This window comes from Cloeon dipterum, chromosome 3 (genome assembly GCF_949628265.1).
Source record: "Cloeon dipterum chromosome 3, ieCloDipt1.1, whole genome shotgun sequence".
NCBI classification, from domain to species: Eukaryota; Metazoa; Arthropoda; class Insecta; order Ephemeroptera; family Baetidae; genus Cloeon; species Cloeon dipterum.
Window position 1 is genome coordinate 13,926,215 of NC_088788.1, and position 15,264 is coordinate 13,941,478.

The window sequence follows — 15,264 nt, forward strand, 5'->3', positions numbered from 1 at the left end:
ATTTTGCATTCGTGAGCCCAATGAAATGCAAGCAACACCTCTAGTCGTTTCAATTGGCAACCCTGTCGGAAAGGGGCACGACACGTGCGCTTTGCATTTCAGATTGCTTCCATGTTGTATTTAGTCCCACAGTCCCATTAGCGACGACTGTCGTGTAAATTTGCATTTCGACGCCGCTTTTTAGTGATATCTCGGTGCCAGCGGTGTTTGCTTTTGCCGCAGCGAGTTTCGACGTGTGTTATGCCCATTTGACTGATCTGTGCTGAAGCTGCTTCACAGGAAGAATATAATCGAAGCCGACATTCGACGATGGCGCCGCAGACCCGCAAAAATTGTCCCGGTCGGCGCCGCTAACTGTTAGGGGGATCGTCGGGTCTGCATAAAGCATTCAGGTGAGTCGAAATCGACACCCATTCGATGAACAACCCCCCGGATCGCAACGAGGTCAAAACCGCCGACGCCGGGACAGCCACCTGCGCTGTACAAATGCCCGCCCGGTCGCCGTCGACCCGGAGCCGTGTTTCTTGCGGATTGATTTTCGCTGGGCCAGAAATCTAATTACCGGGCCGCCTCTGCAGGTTTTGCAAATTCGGTTCGGCCGAATTCGGCAGCGATATCGGCTTTAAAACGCGGCGGCTGGATTCCCATGTTCTAGTTTCGATCGGCCTCGTGTTTTGATCTCGAGGTCATTTTATTAGCCGATGACCTCGTGCGTATAAACACTCGACGGAGTTTCAGTGCAGTTCAAGTGCGTTCAGGTGCTTTTGTCTCGCATTCTATAATTCGAACCATGCCTAATTTTTTGCAGTTCTGCATTTTTGCAACGCATTTACCGTACGCCCCCGCACTTGTATTGCTTCATTCGCGTCACTCACAATCACTTTTTTATCCTTTCTTTGACTGCGAAGTGCGAATGATTCGGTTCAATAAAATCCTCAATAATGGATCGGCTTTTAAGAACACTTAATTTTATTTAAATAAATATTTAAAATACAATACATGCATATTTGTAAAGTAATAATTTAAATTTGGTATTTTCACGTTCCCTTAAATAGAATTATTAAAAAACTTGTTTAAATATTGTTAAATAATAATTATTGCGTCAATTACGCTAGGAATGAATTATTCTATTAAAAATTTATCGCTTTCCAACGCACAAAGACCGCTTCAGTGTGTGTTCACCATAGTGTAACCCACTGTAACCGTTCCTTCCAGAACTGGTTATTTCAATTCCCTTTTTTATAATATGTTAAATACGAAAATAAATCTCGAGAAAGAATAATACCAGCCACATTGTCATGAAAAAATATCTCAAATAAAGAGACTCATTTTTTCTCTTAAACATATTTATAAAATACGTAAAATATAATTAAAACAGACTTCATCCTCTTTTCTTTAAAACTTCTTCCATAACTGACAGTAGAACTCTATTTCATGGAAAAACACAATTGGCTCCAACACCAGCCATGAACAGAATAAATAAATATGAAACTTTTCCCCTCAGTCTAGTCTTTCTACCCATTAATATTCCCTTAAAATTTAAAGTCAAGTTTAATTTTAACATCCCTCTTTTATTCTTCCGCAGGTTGAATCATGCCTGCGTCAGTGAATGAAAGCATCTCGGCGTCGCTGCAGCTATCCATGTGGGCGCCGCACACTAAGGCTGTCAACGGCCTCGATGATGGGGCGGCCGTGCAGCAGAGGATGGCCTCTGTGGCCAAACTGGTGCCGGACATCTCTTACGAGACCTCAACGGACTCGTACTACTCGTCTGTGCTGCACAGCCTGAAAGCCAAGTACTCCGAGGCCAGCAACACTGCTCCGGTGGCCAACGGCCATACGGCGGACAATGTGTTGGCGCAGCCGACTATAACGCTCTTCCCCCTGGACAGAGTGAACATGGCTTGGCCAAAGGACAAAGATGTGAAAGTTGGCTCTGGATTTTCAAATGCTGGAAATACGTGCTATCTCAATTCGGTGCTCCAGGTGTGCATTTTTTGTCTCTAGAATATTTCACGAAATGATCAACTGCAGGCCCTGATGCGATCATTTTTGTTTATTTTCTCAGATTGTAGAATTTTAGTGACCAATTTCTTGAATGAGGCTTCAATCTTACACAACATAACATTTAAATATTTTTTGTGTGTTTAGGCTCTTTTCCACATACCTCCTTTGTACAATTGGCTGGCATTAAATGACCATGAGCACCAAAGCAACTGTGCGACCTTCAGTAAGTTTTAGTTATTCGGTATATCACAAGACTCATTGAACAACTCTATTTAAAGGGGGCATGTCCCAGGACTGCATCGTTTGCTGCATGGCCCTCACTCTGCGGTCAAGTCAAAGCTGCAACACTTTCAGACCCACCCTCATCCTAAGCAAACTGAGAAGTATGCAATCAGATTGGCCATTTATATTAGATGTTAACGCACAATTTCACTATGCAGCTATCTGTAAACGGCTCCAAGTGGGACACCAGGAGGATGCAATGGAGTTTCTTCGTTATCTGCTGGAGTCGATGGAGAAGTCCTATCTGCACAGACATACTTCTCTTAAGTAAGTTTCACTTATAAGCAGTTTTCAGAACATTTTTGCAGTGTTTTTCTCATCAATTTATTATATTACTCTCGATCAAAAGCCCAAAATATATTTTGGAAATATTTTAAATGTCAAATTGGACCCATTAATTGATTTATCTAGTTAGTTACGGTCTTTGTATTTTTACCAATTTTCAAACATTCTTAAATCTCCAAAACTGTCAGATAAGTAAATTTAAACTTATGTCTGCATACTACTTGAATATTCTTACTTTTAGTTTCTCTATCCGAAACCAATTCATTAAATTAGAGCACACTCTTCGAACATTAGTTACTTAACCTCAATGTTATTGAGTTTTAATGAATTCTGTAAAACCATTGAGACTTTTGAATTAAATGCAATATTGTCTTTAGGTTGGACAACAGATCCAAGGAGACGACTCCGCTGAACCAAATATTTGGAGGCTACATCAGAACTGAAGGTAAGCCGCGTCTTTCAATAGTTCTGTCAGTTACTGAAAATTTTGCTTTTTCAGTAACTTGCATGTCGTGCCGCGCTATCAGCACCACCTTCCAGCACTTCCTGGACCTGACTCTGGACATAACCAGAGCTACTCACTTGGAGAACGCGTTAGACAATTATTTTGCACCAGAGCGGTTAGAGGAAAACTCGTACCGATGCGATAAATGTAAAAAGAAGGTTCCCGCCACCAAGCAGTTTTTTGTCGAACGTCCGCCTAACGTCCTTTGCATACAACTAAAAAGGTGCTTTTTAAAGTTGAATTTTAGGTGACCATGACTAACACTTTTTTGTAGATTCAGCATAGATGGTAAGAAGATCAACAAGAAAATCATCCTGAACGAAAGAGTCAATCTGCTCAAGTACAAGCCAAGAGTCAACGGCTGCCACCAGAAGGGTGCCAATTATAAACTGGTGGCCGGGGTCAATCACATGGGCCATTCAGCTCAATCTGGCCACTACACCACTCAAGCCTATGCCCATAATAGCAACCTTTACCTCTTTGATGACACTAACGTGAGTAGTAATATCTTTTGGGTCCACAAACCTGTTCACGGAGAAAGCTTTGAGTAGCCGAAAACAATTTTTTTGCTCTTGAAAACAAATGCCATTTTTTCCCTTCAGAGTCAAGCTAAAATTAAAATCTCTTTAAATTTTGATATTCAGGAAAACAATTTTTACATGACCTAGTTTTCATAAAATATTTGTGGTAGAGTCCAAACCCCAACGGCAAGGTTCCACAACTTTGTATATTAGGAAATGCTAAACTCTTTGAATTAGACCTCCTAAGTATTAATATTTTGGAACTCTCGGCCTTAAAAGACCATTAATATTTTAGTGATAAATTTTCTCATTGGATTTTTTTATGTATTCTTAACAGGTTCAGTACCAGCCGCCAAGAACGTTCAGTTATTCGGAAGCATACGTGCTGATGTATTTACTAGAGCCCTCTAAGAAACAGGTGGAAAGTTTGTCTCAGCCACCATCGGTAGTACTAGGTCAACCAGCGCGTTCACCTATGCTGCCCAAAGCTCCTTTCCTCCCTACCAAGCTGCACCAGACTCCCAAACCTGCGATTATCTTCAACCATAACAGATCCATGATCCCCTCTGCTGTTGCATCGGCATCTTCGGCAAACAAAATCTCGCCCGTGAAGAAGGTGGTCACAATACCCAGCGTGAAATCTGAATTTACCAACGGAAACGCTAATCCCTCTACCAGGTAAGCACTTGTCAGATATTTACCACACCACCTTTCACTTGCTGCATGTTCTTTGCTTTTCGTTAAAAACATTGAGATTAAATTAGTATGTATTGTATTATTTTAATTTCGAATCTTAATCAGGCGTTCTATAAGTTTAGGTATGTAATGTTACCTCACAATTCAGGTTTTAATTCAAGTAATTTATATTTTCAGTGGAATCCAAAGCAGGCCTTCGACTTCACAACCCTCCCCTCGGCTTATAGGCCCAAGTATGCCTAGTCTTGTCCCATACCAGTCGGACCATTCTAGTGAGGATGAAAGTGAAGAAACTAGTGTGGCCAAGCCTGAAGCAAAACCAGTTAAAGCAGAAACTAGCAGCAATGGTGAGACCAAGCCCACTGCCGCGCCAGTTGCTGAGAAGCCAACGGAGAAGCAGGAACCAGCACCAACCAATGGAACCGCAGAACCTCCTCCTCCTCCCCCAACACCAAGACATCCAAGTCCACAGGTTTACCATTTGAATCAGACCTTTAGTGACTGTATTAACATGAAATCTTTCAGGAATATTCCGTCAAGTCGACAACTCCATCTTGGGACGTGTCGTCTGCAGATAAAACGCCGCCCAACCAACCGATCAGCAAGTTGCCATCAAACTCTCATTGGGTGGTCACTGAAGTCTCCAAACAAGTGAAAATAGAGGATGGGAAACCCAAGGAGAGCCTTAAGAGAAAGTGAGTAACTCTTTAATAAAAAGGTTGGAGCTGTTGCTGACTGTGTATGTTCTAGGCGGGATTCGCCAGATAGCGATGAGATGGAGTGGATCGAGAAGCCAAAGGACAGTGCCAAGATACAGACTGCTGGAGCGGGCACCAATGTGTCTTCTTCAACTGCTCTCAACGGCTCCAAGCGGCAGGACTTGTATGGGCCTCTTCCGCCTGGCCAAATGGTTGCTGGTCTGCCCAGAAACGGGCTCAAAGGATACGGTGGAGCAGAAGGTTGGTTATCATTTTCAATTCATGACTTAAAACAATTTGAGAAAAATCTTTAGTTGGTAGCAGAAATTTTCCTTACAAAATATAGAAATGCCCATTTGATACCTCAATGTGTTTAATGTCATTCTTAATCGGTCCAAGCTTCATTTCTTAAATTCCCTAGTGAATTGGAATATGAACCTCAATGTATCAATGGAGAATTCTCATCACGATTTTGTGCTGGCCAACAACTAAATTTTCAAAATCATTTTCAGTTAAGTCATGGAACGGCACCAAGAGTTTGGTTGATAAACAAACTTATGAAGACCACTGGATGGCCAAGAGAGACAAAGATTATAGCTGTGATTATGACGACGAGATGGATGGAGGAAAGGTTTGCAGCACACTAGAGGATATTCTTTATCAAAAACTCACCTTCCGTACTTGTTCCTTTTTAGAAAAAGAAAATGAAAAGCAGTAACGGAGACAGCTACAGCCACGGCAGCAGCAACAAGTTTCAGGCCGTGGCCAACTACAGACAGGAGTCTGAGCGGAACCGGAGCCGCGATTGGCGCTCTGACAAGTTCTATGACCGGAACAAGCCCTACTATGATGATCGCAGGGGGGGACAATCTAACTATTCACAACACCAAACGTGGCGGCATCAAAACGGCAACAATCACAAACCATACAACCGTAAATTTGAATTCAAAGATAATAGACACAAACACCGGCACGGACACAGCTGGAGAAACAACCATAGGCGATAGTAATTCCAGGCAGAAACGCAATACTCCAGATGTAGCAAGGGAGCGTGTCCAGCGTGTAAATTTTCCTTTTTTGTGCAATCTACTTTAATTAGCTAATAAATCACTGGTCGACTTTAGTCTGCCTAACATCAGTCTGGAAACTCTTATTTTTTAGTTCGGTTTCTGGTTAAAATACTCTCGGCTTGTTTTCTAACGTTGAGGAAGAAAACGTCCTAGCTCTTGAGGGTTATCACACAGCTCACATGATTGGTCAGGTTGCTGCACGTGAACATTTTTGGTGCAGTAGCAAAAAAATTAAAATCGTGTCGGATCTCTGTTTTTATCGTATTCTTTTTGGTTAGTAGATCGCTTCAGTTAACTTTTTGGTATAGTAATCAAACACTTAATTGCATTCTTTGATGTTATAACACGTTCTTTGTAAAAACCTAGCAGTCGCTGTTATGTTATATTGTTGGCATAAATTGAAATTTTATCAACAAGTGGACTCAACAGTGAACAGTGCATACGAGAAACTCTGTTACAGAAGAGTGAAGTGATCCCAATGCGGTTGCTCAAAGTTTAGTGTCGCGAAACGAACCAGTCAATCATGGAGCAACTGAATCAGTTGTGAAGAAAGCGAAGCAGTTTCGTCTTATGTAAATACGGTATATATATGCATTTAAAGGCATGTAATAATTATACATTTCTGAACTTATTTATTACACTGTATGAGAGAAAATATATTACTTCTTGTAGTCAAAGGTGCGCGCATAATTAAAAGACAAATTCGTGAAGTGATTGCTTGGATTATCAAACAAACGCATTTTTATTTCCACAGAAAACCAACCAAAATAAACTATTCATGCTTCAGTCCAGCGAGCGCCTGGTTGTGTACTTTGAGCACGTCGGTGTCAAGCAGATCCTGGAGCAGTTCGCCATTGGAATCAAAGTAGCTCGCCACTGACTTGGTCAAAGTGGCCTCAGACAGGTGGCCGGTTCGGCCGTCCTTGCAACTCATCACCAGCTGGTACTTGTCGTCATACCTGCACGAGGAACAAGGACTGATTATTGCGACATGGAAAAGCGATGGCAAAAATACTTTTTCAGGTAAGAGCTGGCTTCCCAGGTGTTGTCCGGTTTGAACCCAGCTGGATCCTTCTGCACGGAAACGACAAAGATGCCCTTCTCCTTGAATGTGGTGTACAGGGTGAGCAGACCCATGAGGAAAAAGTATGAAGACACGCAGATAATCAGCACTGGCCTGGAAAATCGTTAAAATTGATGAGTGCAATTTAAGCTATTCAATTTTAGTAACTCTTTCATACAGCAAATTTTGACGTGTTGGGAAGAAATTGAGCCAAAAGATAATGAGAGAAGGTCGAGAAAATTTCAATTTATTCAATCTCTAAATAACTTATTAAATATTTTTTTGCTACTTGAGAATACTTTACAGCCATGTCAATCAAATGTTTGGCTAGGGCATAAGCGATCAATGTGTATTATCTCAAATATCAAAATGTCAAGCGGGCCAAAATAGCGAAATCGATTACTTTATAACTGTGGATTGAAAGTCTCAAGTGCCCAAATTATGCATCAAGCAATAAATAAAATATATTTTGTGCAAATAAATATTTAAATTTTGTTCTTGTATGCTCGCATAGAGATAAAATTGAAAGTCACCTTTCCCTTACAAGTCGATCCATAATACGATTTAAATCGACACGCGCCCTCAACATTTTATATATTTAGTTCAGATAATTTTTTATGTGTTAATTTGGACAAACATAGCGAATCTAGTAATTAAGTAAACTAATATTAATTACTTTGATTGGGGGAAGGGGTACAGGTAGTCCCAGAGCATGGCGAACATAGCAACGCCGACAGCAATACTGCACATGGCCAGGCGACCATCCATGAGAGCATAATTCTCTTGGTAGTCGAATTTTCTCTGCATTGCCTGGAAATTTGGTGATAAGCAAAATAGATCAAATAATTCCCATTACAAACAAACCGATTTGACAGCATCATCCAAAGCATTTTTCACCGCACATCCATCCCATTTGTTCACTTTGACAGGCTGTGGAGCAAGAAATTTTAATATGTTAAAGAAGATTTTAATTAGGAACATTATTTACACCAACCTCTTCCTTCACCTCGGCATTGGTTGCTGGTTTGTTGGACATCTCGTGATTTTAGCGATGAGATTTATTCAAAGGGCAGTCAATGCTAGATGTGAAAATAAAAATCCGATAATATCAAATGATGTTGAATTGAAAAATGTACTGCAAATAAAAAATTAGAAACGTTTTTTATTATAACAACAGTAAAATGCCCAAGAAAATTTGTTTTCAAACTCAGCAGTAAATTTATCTAACAGATGATGATGATGTTAATATTTTGACACATTTTAGTGCTTTGAGTAAAAATCTACGATTCAATTTCCAAATATTCGAGTTGCGGCAAGTAGAAATGATGTGTTTTCCGGCGCTCAAAATATTTATTACCTTTTAAAACACTAAAATAATTTTGTTTCTTAGGCTGTCGTTGATATTGATTACGTGTTGGGTTGGACTGCGGTGTATGTGTTGCTGTTTGTTACACCCCCTTTATCCAGGCGCTGCCTTCATGAGTGCCACCTGTGCCGCTAGGAGGCCGAACAACAACAAAAATTATTGCGATATTGCGAAATTTGCTCATGTGACAGAGACCGAGGTGGGCGAGCCTGCTTTTCAGCCTTAAACGCTTCTTGAAGACCACGGCTTAGGTATAAATTTTTGAAAAATCGCTCTTTGTTTCTATGTATACATATTTATCGTATAAACCATCAATTTTTCTCTAATTGGCATTTTATCTTTTGTTCTTTCAGGTAGCGTGACGAGAAGTCGATCAAGTACTTTCTATTGCTCCCAAGAACAAGATTGTTACATATTCATCTAGGTTTGCTCTTTGCTTCTTGCTTTTCCGGCTTTATCGGCATTCACGATCAGTCTTTACTATTAGGAGTGATTGATATTTTAGAAAAAAACGTATCGTGAACTAGAGGTAACTTATGTTTTAAAATCCAATAATTAGTATTCATATATTTTTATGACAAGTTCAAGGTTAATAAAGTATTGAATAGTACTTAAAATGTAGCTCTTTAATTACATTATTTATCATTTATCTGACAGCAAAAAATTTCATATTTAAAATAGCTTTTAAGTATAAGTTCTACATGCCTAATCTGTGAAGATACAATTTTGTGCGTATTTATAATAATTAATATTCAATTTTATCAGGTGCTAAGTTAAGAATGCTGACTGGGACAGTTGCAGTTTAAATAAGAGGAGGCTAATTTAATAGGCTGGCCAGAGATTGTGTATACTGCCATCATTGCCACCGTTGATCTCGCAACCACAGGACAAAAATGGCACTCATTGATGTTGATCAAGACACTTGGTATGGACACAAAAAAAGGATCATCAATTTTTTTCACATTTGTTTACACTAATTTATTACTTTTTAAGAACTTTCAAGTCCTAAATTTTTACTGCATGATTGTAACTAATTTCTTTTAAATTTAAGGCAATCCGAAATCAGAGGCTGCGATAAATTGTCTCGAGAAATCAACCAGCTGTTGTCTGAGCGCAGTAGGGAACTCGACACAAACAGTGATAATTATGCCCGGCTCTCCACAAAAATCAGACTCCGTTTAAAACAATTCAATGTCCAGATTAGTCAACTTGAGCAAACCCAACCCATCAGCCCAATGTAAATCACACTCCAGTCCAAAAACTCTTTTATTTAAAACTATTTTGTACAGAACTGCTGAGGAGCGGGAGAGAAGATTTCGAGACATGGAGTCATTGAAAAGCTGCATGGTACGGCTGCAAAGCCAATTTGAAAGAAGGCGGTAAGCTTGTGCAAGAGGTTCATTGAGTCGGGAAATAATGTTTACGTAAAATTGCAGCGGCACGCAACCAGCACATGAACCAAGCACTTCTTGGGAAAATGCAGGATCAACTGGCGAGATAAGAAGTCACATGCGAGTACTGGAAGAAGGTTCAACCTTTCTTTCCTTTTGTTATGTGCTCTGCTAAATTTGTTTTTGGTAACAGAACAGGACCGTGGACTAGAGGCGCTCTCAAAGATCGTTTCTAGGCAGAAACAAATTGCTGAAACGATTGATGGGGAACTTGGCAATCAAAATGGTATGCGAGCATCTCTCAGCCTCAATTGAAAATAATGAATACCGCGAATTTCCAACAGAAATACTGGATGATATTGCTGTGCGAGTAGACACAACAGATGAGAACATTTTGACCGAGACCAGGCATGTGGCTGTCGTGGATCGCAAAGATTCAACTTGTGGTAAATTTTGTGTTAATCTTTGAAACAAAAGTTCTTAAATTTGTAACTATTCCAGGCTATTGGACCGTGATAATATTACTGCTGATTGCAATTGTGTGTGTCTGGGTAATTTAAAATCATTCATCACATTCCCAGCAGAAGCAGAGCCAAAGAACTGAATTTTCTACGAAATAAAATTAAATGCCGTAAATTTATGTGCCTGTTTCCAGTCATTGCTCTGATGAATCCGTATCATATTACCATGCCTGATTAACTTGTTATATTTATCTTATACGCTGTATGCATAGACTGTTGATGTAAAATGCTCCATTAAGACTATTTTAACAAAATATGGTTCATATATTAAAATATGTCTGTTAATTTGAAGCAATTTTATTTGCCATAGTATAATAGTGTGACCACCAAAGCAACCTTATACAATTATAGTTTATCTGAAAATCTCTGATGTGCACTCTGGAGTGGCATCATATTGCCAGAGGTGGAAAGCATCTCATTCCCTTGGGTCAAATCCCTCTGTGGGCACTGAAAATAGTGAGGTGCAGTTCATGTAGATTTGAAATAATTTACTGCTGCAGGGATGCAATTTGAACTAACTGGAACATTATTTAGATCCTTTTGAAATATCAACTGTTTGACTAGCTTAAAGCCAAGAAAAGGCCACCAGCACAACCACAGTTAAATAGATGGTATGAAGAACAGCTTCAGAAGAAATGCAAATCGTTTGTGCCACGAAAAAAGTCCAATCACCAACTTGCCACTTAGTAACAAAAGTCCAAAGGACTTATTCGACAACGGTAAAATTGTCCGAACCCACTATTGTGGCAACACTCAATTTTGACCACAGTCACGTGTTCAGCGAGACGTCAGCTTCAATTTGAGCCCCAAGATGGAAACAGTGAGTTCAATTTTACCATTGGCGAAAAAGTCCATCGGAATTTTGCTACAAAGTGGCAAGTTGGAGATCGCGGACTTTTACCACGTCATGAACGAAATGGGTAAGGCAACTATTGAAATTATTATCAAGCAATACTTAGGTTGGAAAAAGGAGAATGAATTCTATAGGGGAAATGTGCGGAGCAGAGATTGAGGAAATAAGTTCAACAATTAAAGTGGTCAATTGAAAGATGACTGCAGTACTACGTGGGAAAAACACTAAGCAACATGCGTGCCTGGCCTACCACCAGAGGCTGCTGATTTGCTGCGCACCTTGACGTGGATGTTGTGGCGCAGGATTACTGAACGAAGGATCAGCATCCTCGTGCGCCTTTGATACTCTCGGCCGATGGTCAAGGAACGCTCAAAAGTTGTACATCGCTGGTCTACGTCTTTAGCAACTAGAACCTTAAAAAAACGTTTAATCATTTCTCAAACATTAAATTTTAGTCTAAAAAATATTAATTACTTTGTTGTGCGAGTCTATGCGAGCCTGGATCTGTCCATCAAGGATGAGCTGCATCAGTTCATCCTCAAGAGCGGGAACTGAAGTGTTGAACGATTCTGCCATTTTTCTCATGTCTGCTGACATGTATGGGCTAAAGTACTGAATCAGAGCTCTGTTGCGGATCTGGCTGTACAGAGTGTTGACGTGAGGCGCGATGTACATATCCAGCAACAAGTTGTCCTGCAAAATGACATTTGGCGCGTTAAGTTATTTGAGAATCGACTTGTGCCTTGCGCTTGTTAAAAATTAATTAAATAAAGCTATTAGCAACAAACCTTCATTTCATCAAGGAGTTTGAGGCATGAAGCGTACTTTGACTGATAGAACTTAAAAATGATGTCTCTGAGTTGCGGCTCAAGCTCGAGGAAGAGTTTGAACGAGCTGCTGAAGATAACGTTCTTCTGCAACTCGTGCCTGTCGAAGGTGGCAAGCGCACACAGGCCTCCATAGACGGCCACGTTGCTTGGGGAGAGAATCTCGGGGAAGTCGCAGTGGTCAAAGTTGGCCTGCAGGAAGTGCTTGGCGGCCGACTTGTACTTGCGGCCGGCCAGCTCTGCCAAACCAGAAGAGCAGCGCAGCTTGGTCAAAACAGTCTGGTTGCTCTCTTTGCCCTGCTCCACGACAGAAACAACGCAAAATTGAATGCATTTGATTTGGAGTAGCAATAAAAGAAACTGACTCAATTCATTCATTATTAGATTCATTGCATCAGACGTGTAAAATTTTATGATTTCAAAAGAAAATTACCAGTTAAATTTTCTATTAATTGCATTTCATTAAAAAAGATAGCATTTTGCTTTGAATAACTTGCATTTGTTGTAGCAGTAAATGCAATGTTCTTAGCCTGACATTATCTGTGACTCAATTTAAAGTTAATAAAAATTATTTTTGTAAACAATGCTGATCATCATGCATCATCAGAATTTTAGTATCCAATTAAGCTGGACATAAAAATATCTTTAGATCAAATAACATCAAGCACAAATTAGAACGACTTTCAAAAGAAATATAGGCACGGTTGATTTGCGATCGTAATTCGAAAGGTTTCCAGTTTCAAGCCAGGATAATTGAAAAAATAAAGGGTTAAATTTATTCCAATTCCAGTAAACACAACACTTAATGGCTAATAATCAACAATAAAATCGATAATATCTCAAAATAATTATCACTCCCTTGTCAGTTCATATCAATTAAAAAAGATACTCGTACTATACTAAGGGATGCTACTCAATGTAACGCAGACCATTTGAGAAATCATAAAAAACAAACGGTAAGCGATTTTTCAAAAAACATTTTAAGCAAGTGCCAAAATGTCTTAGAAAAAACACGCAACAGTCATTGTCGCCAAACACCCGTGACTAGGACAGCCGTTTCGGGTATTAAACCCTCGTCAGCTAGCCTTTGGTGCAGTGAGTCCCTCACCTCATGGAGAGCGAACATCTCTGTCGCGTCAATCTCCATCACTAACTCAACCAGGTTTTAAGCTGGCAGCTTGCATCGGACAAAAAACGCGTGGCGTTCAATTCTAACAATTTCTCAAATAGTATAAATCGTTGCATGAGCTATTTATATGATTTCTCAAATAGTATAAATCGTTGCATGAGCTATTTATAGTAGCATCCCTTAGTATAGTACGAGTATCTTTTTTAATTGACAACACTTGATATTTTAAATTGAAGTTAATATTCCAATGTAGGAATTTATAGAATGCTGCCTGGATCAATTTAGAATGACGTAAATAAAAAACAAATAAGAAAATTGGTTCGTAATAGCAGCATCTAGAGTGGCAAAAAATTCCATGGGTATTACTTGCAAGTTTTGCTGCGAAAATATTACTAAGGACACAGAAAACGGTATTTCCCATACCTCTGAAAAGTCTGGGGTTGACTCTGCCTTGCCGACGTAGCTGACAACGTGAGCCCAGTTTTGCAGGTAGATGCTGACCTGGGAAGTAAACGTGATTTTGAGCAGCACAATTCAATTAAAAAAGGCATACTTTGATAACGTTGAGACACATTTCTACAACATGTTTGCCACTTGTGCAGTAGTCGCGAGCTTTTGAGTAGCATTTGAGGGCATTGCTGAGGTCTCCACAATCCAAATAGTGATCTCCCAGGTCATCATGGCCTCTTCGAATACTTTCCTTGATAGAATTGCTTTTGTAGTTCTTCAGATCGGTGTCTAATTTTTCCAGCTGACAAGGAAAACGCTTTTGAAAATTGTTTGTGAATTTTTCAAAATAAATTACCAAAACAGCCGCTTTCTTTGACCTCACTTCAATCCACTGGTTGTCGATAGGGGCAAAATCCTTGCTGGCTGCTCCACCAGCCACGTCTGGGAGCCGACCAGCACTTCTGATATTGAAATATACAATGAAAGAACAATCAAATCAAATTTGTAATTACCCCAGTGTTTCAACAAGCTTCCTGTGCAGAGTTTGATAGAGCGAAATGTTGCAAGTAAAGCTAACGTGTGTTATCGCCATCTTCAGTGCTTCAACCTTCAGAACGGGACAGTGATCAGCAATGAACAGGAGACGATGCAGTTTGGCTAGTCCGGAGTAATTAGCAGCGTATGACTCAAGATCCTGTTTGAGGCAGTCAATTAAATGATATTAATATCGCACCATTGATAGGTTACCAGTGTTGGATTTTCCACGATAAAGGGTTCATTGTCTTCCTCGGTGTTCTCGTTGTGCTCTGGTTGCATGTCTACCTGCATAGGTTCTATTGGTGCCGGCTGAAATAACAAGTAAATATGTATTCGTTTGTACTTTGTCATATATTGTGCGCTCTATATTTCTGACATAAACTGAATTATGAATTGTGTAATATGTATGCACGCGTATTTTTCTTCATTTATAAATTAAGTCAGGATAACCAATGATATTATCTTTAATGATTTGTCAAACAGCTGTCTCCTTCAACGAATTTGGTAGCCCTATGACTGTCACGATCATGCTACATTTTACAATGCACCTTTAAAATTGTGAAAATTCACTACTTACACCAAGCATTTTGGCGAACTTCACTTGCCGACTTCAACGAGATTAACGTGTTCCTTAAAAATCCGCTCGATGAGTTCCAAATATTTCCAGTGATGCAGTGTTAAACTAAACCTGCTTTAAAAAAACTTATTTTTATGTTTGTTGTTATCGCTTTTGAGGTGTAAAATGCGAGCAACCTATTTCGTTCTCAACTTCAACCCCGACCTAATCCACGAAAACACAGAACCTCCTTGAATCTAATTGTAAACAGGACAAACTAAGAAGACATCTGGCGGTTACATTGAAAACCAAGACGACTCTCCTGCGTGGTAGGCTGCATAACTGCGGTTTAAATTGATGCAATTAATCAATGTAACGCCAATTTTACATTTGCTTGTATATTATACAATCTTCAATGTATCACATCCCTTTTTCAAATTATTTTTATTGTATCTTAATTTTTATTGTGAAAACATAATTATTTTTCATTTAACTTCACCGGTATTT

The 15,264-nt window shown here is 39.6% G+C and overlaps 4 protein-coding genes across 5 annotated transcripts; 2 read left to right on the forward strand and 2 right to left on the reverse strand.

The window, feature by feature from the left end:
- Window positions 1-50: 50 nt before the first annotated feature.
- On the forward strand, window positions 51-6,141 carry scny (scrawny). The gene is made up of 14 exons (XM_065487071.1): window positions 51-392; window positions 1,586-1,986; window positions 2,152-2,230; window positions 2,286-2,390; window positions 2,448-2,556; window positions 2,952-3,019; window positions 3,074-3,302; window positions 3,354-3,573; window positions 3,938-4,278; window positions 4,474-4,768; window positions 4,822-4,991; window positions 5,047-5,255; window positions 5,507-5,625; window positions 5,690-6,141. Exons 2-14 carry the CDS (start codon window positions 1,594-1,596, stop codon window positions 5,999-6,001), a joined length of 2,649 nt encoding a protein of 882 aa, XP_065343143.1. The 5' UTR covers window positions 51-392; window positions 1,586-1,593; the 3' UTR covers window positions 6,002-6,141.
- Window positions 6,142-6,770: 629 nt separating this feature from the next.
- Window positions 6,771-8,629, reverse strand: Spase25 (Signal peptidase complex subunit Spase25). Its single transcript, XM_065487077.1, has 6 exons — window positions 8,485-8,629; window positions 8,122-8,206; window positions 7,992-8,057; window positions 7,804-7,937; window positions 7,080-7,241; window positions 6,771-7,023 (listed from the first exon to the last, which is right to left on the reverse strand). The coding sequence occupies exons 2-6, from the start codon at window positions 8,161-8,163 to the stop codon at window positions 6,837-6,839; spliced, it is 591 nt and encodes a 196-aa protein (XP_065343149.1). The 5' UTR covers window positions 8,164-8,206; window positions 8,485-8,629; the 3' UTR covers window positions 6,771-6,836.
- Syx8 (syntaxin 8) lies at window positions 8,617-10,690 on the forward strand. The gene is made up of 9 exons (XM_065487076.1): window positions 8,617-8,744; window positions 8,847-8,917; window positions 9,259-9,418; window positions 9,545-9,730; window positions 9,783-9,872; window positions 9,930-10,021; window positions 10,078-10,170; window positions 10,229-10,330; window positions 10,386-10,690. The coding sequence occupies exons 3-9, from the start codon at window positions 9,387-9,389 to the stop codon at window positions 10,442-10,444; spliced, it is 654 nt and encodes a 217-aa protein (XP_065343148.1). The 5' UTR covers window positions 8,617-8,744; window positions 8,847-8,917; window positions 9,259-9,386; the 3' UTR covers window positions 10,445-10,690.
- On the reverse strand, window positions 10,687-14,984 carry CSN1b (COP9 signalosome subunit 1b). 2 transcript variants are annotated; one of them, XM_065487072.1, is made up of 10 exons: window positions 14,779-14,984; window positions 14,412-14,510; window positions 14,177-14,358; window positions 14,020-14,125; window positions 13,768-13,965; window positions 13,638-13,715; window positions 12,047-12,385; window positions 11,733-11,951; window positions 11,537-11,671; window positions 10,687-10,852 (listed from the first exon to the last, which is right to left on the reverse strand). In XM_065487072.1, the coding sequence occupies exons 1-10, from the start codon at window positions 14,785-14,787 to the stop codon at window positions 10,751-10,753; spliced, it is 1,467 nt and encodes a 488-aa protein (XP_065343144.1). In that variant the 5' UTR covers window positions 14,788-14,984; the 3' UTR covers window positions 10,687-10,750. The 2 variants fall into 2 exon arrangements, with proteins under 2 accessions (XP_065343144.1, XP_065343145.1); XM_065487073.1 differs by having other exon boundaries at window positions 12,047-12,382; window positions 14,779-14,983.
- Window positions 14,985-15,264: the final 280 nt, after the last annotated feature.

Coding starts and splice junctions, on each gene's coding strand:
- CSN1b (XM_065487072.1), bottom strand. Junction 14,126..14,176: donor AAGCTTGTTGAAACACTGGG/GTAATTACAAAT, acceptor TTTCAATATCAG/AAGTGCTGGTCGGCTCCCAG. Junction 11,672..11,732: donor GCATAGACTCGCACAACAAA/GTAATTAATATT, acceptor CGTTTTTTTAAG/GTTCTAGTTGCTAAAGACGT.
- Spase25 (XM_065487077.1), bottom strand. CDS start 8,163: ATGTCCAACAAACCAGCAACCAATGCCGAGGTGAAGGAAGAG. Junction 7,938..7,991: donor TGGATGATGCTGTCAAATCG/GTTTGTTTGTAA, acceptor CCAAATTTCCAG/GCAATGCAGAGAAAATTCGA. Junction 7,242..7,803: donor TACCCCTTCCCCCAATCAAA/GTAATTAATATT, acceptor ACGATTTTCCAG/GCCAGTGCTGATTATCTGCG.
- Syx8 (XM_065487076.1), top strand. CDS start 9,387: ATGGCACTCATTGATGTTGATCAAGACACTTG. Junction 9,731..9,782: donor ACCCAACCCATCAGCCCAAT/GTAAATCACACT, acceptor TATTTTGTACAG/AACTGCTGAGGAGCGGGAGA. Junction 9,873..9,929: donor AGCCAATTTGAAAGAAGGCG/GTAAGCTTGTGC, acceptor GTAAAATTGCAG/CGGCACGCAACCAGCACATG.
- scny (XM_065487071.1), top strand. CDS start 1,594: ATGCCTGCGTCAGTGAATGAAAGCATCTCGGCGTCGCTGCAGCTATCC. Junction 4,279..4,473: donor AACGCTAATCCCTCTACCAG/GTAAGCACTTGT, acceptor TTATATTTTCAG/TGGAATCCAAAGCAGGCCTT. Junction 5,626..5,689: donor ACGAGATGGATGGAGGAAAG/GTTTGCAGCACA, acceptor GTTCCTTTTTAG/AAAAAGAAAATGAAAAGCAG.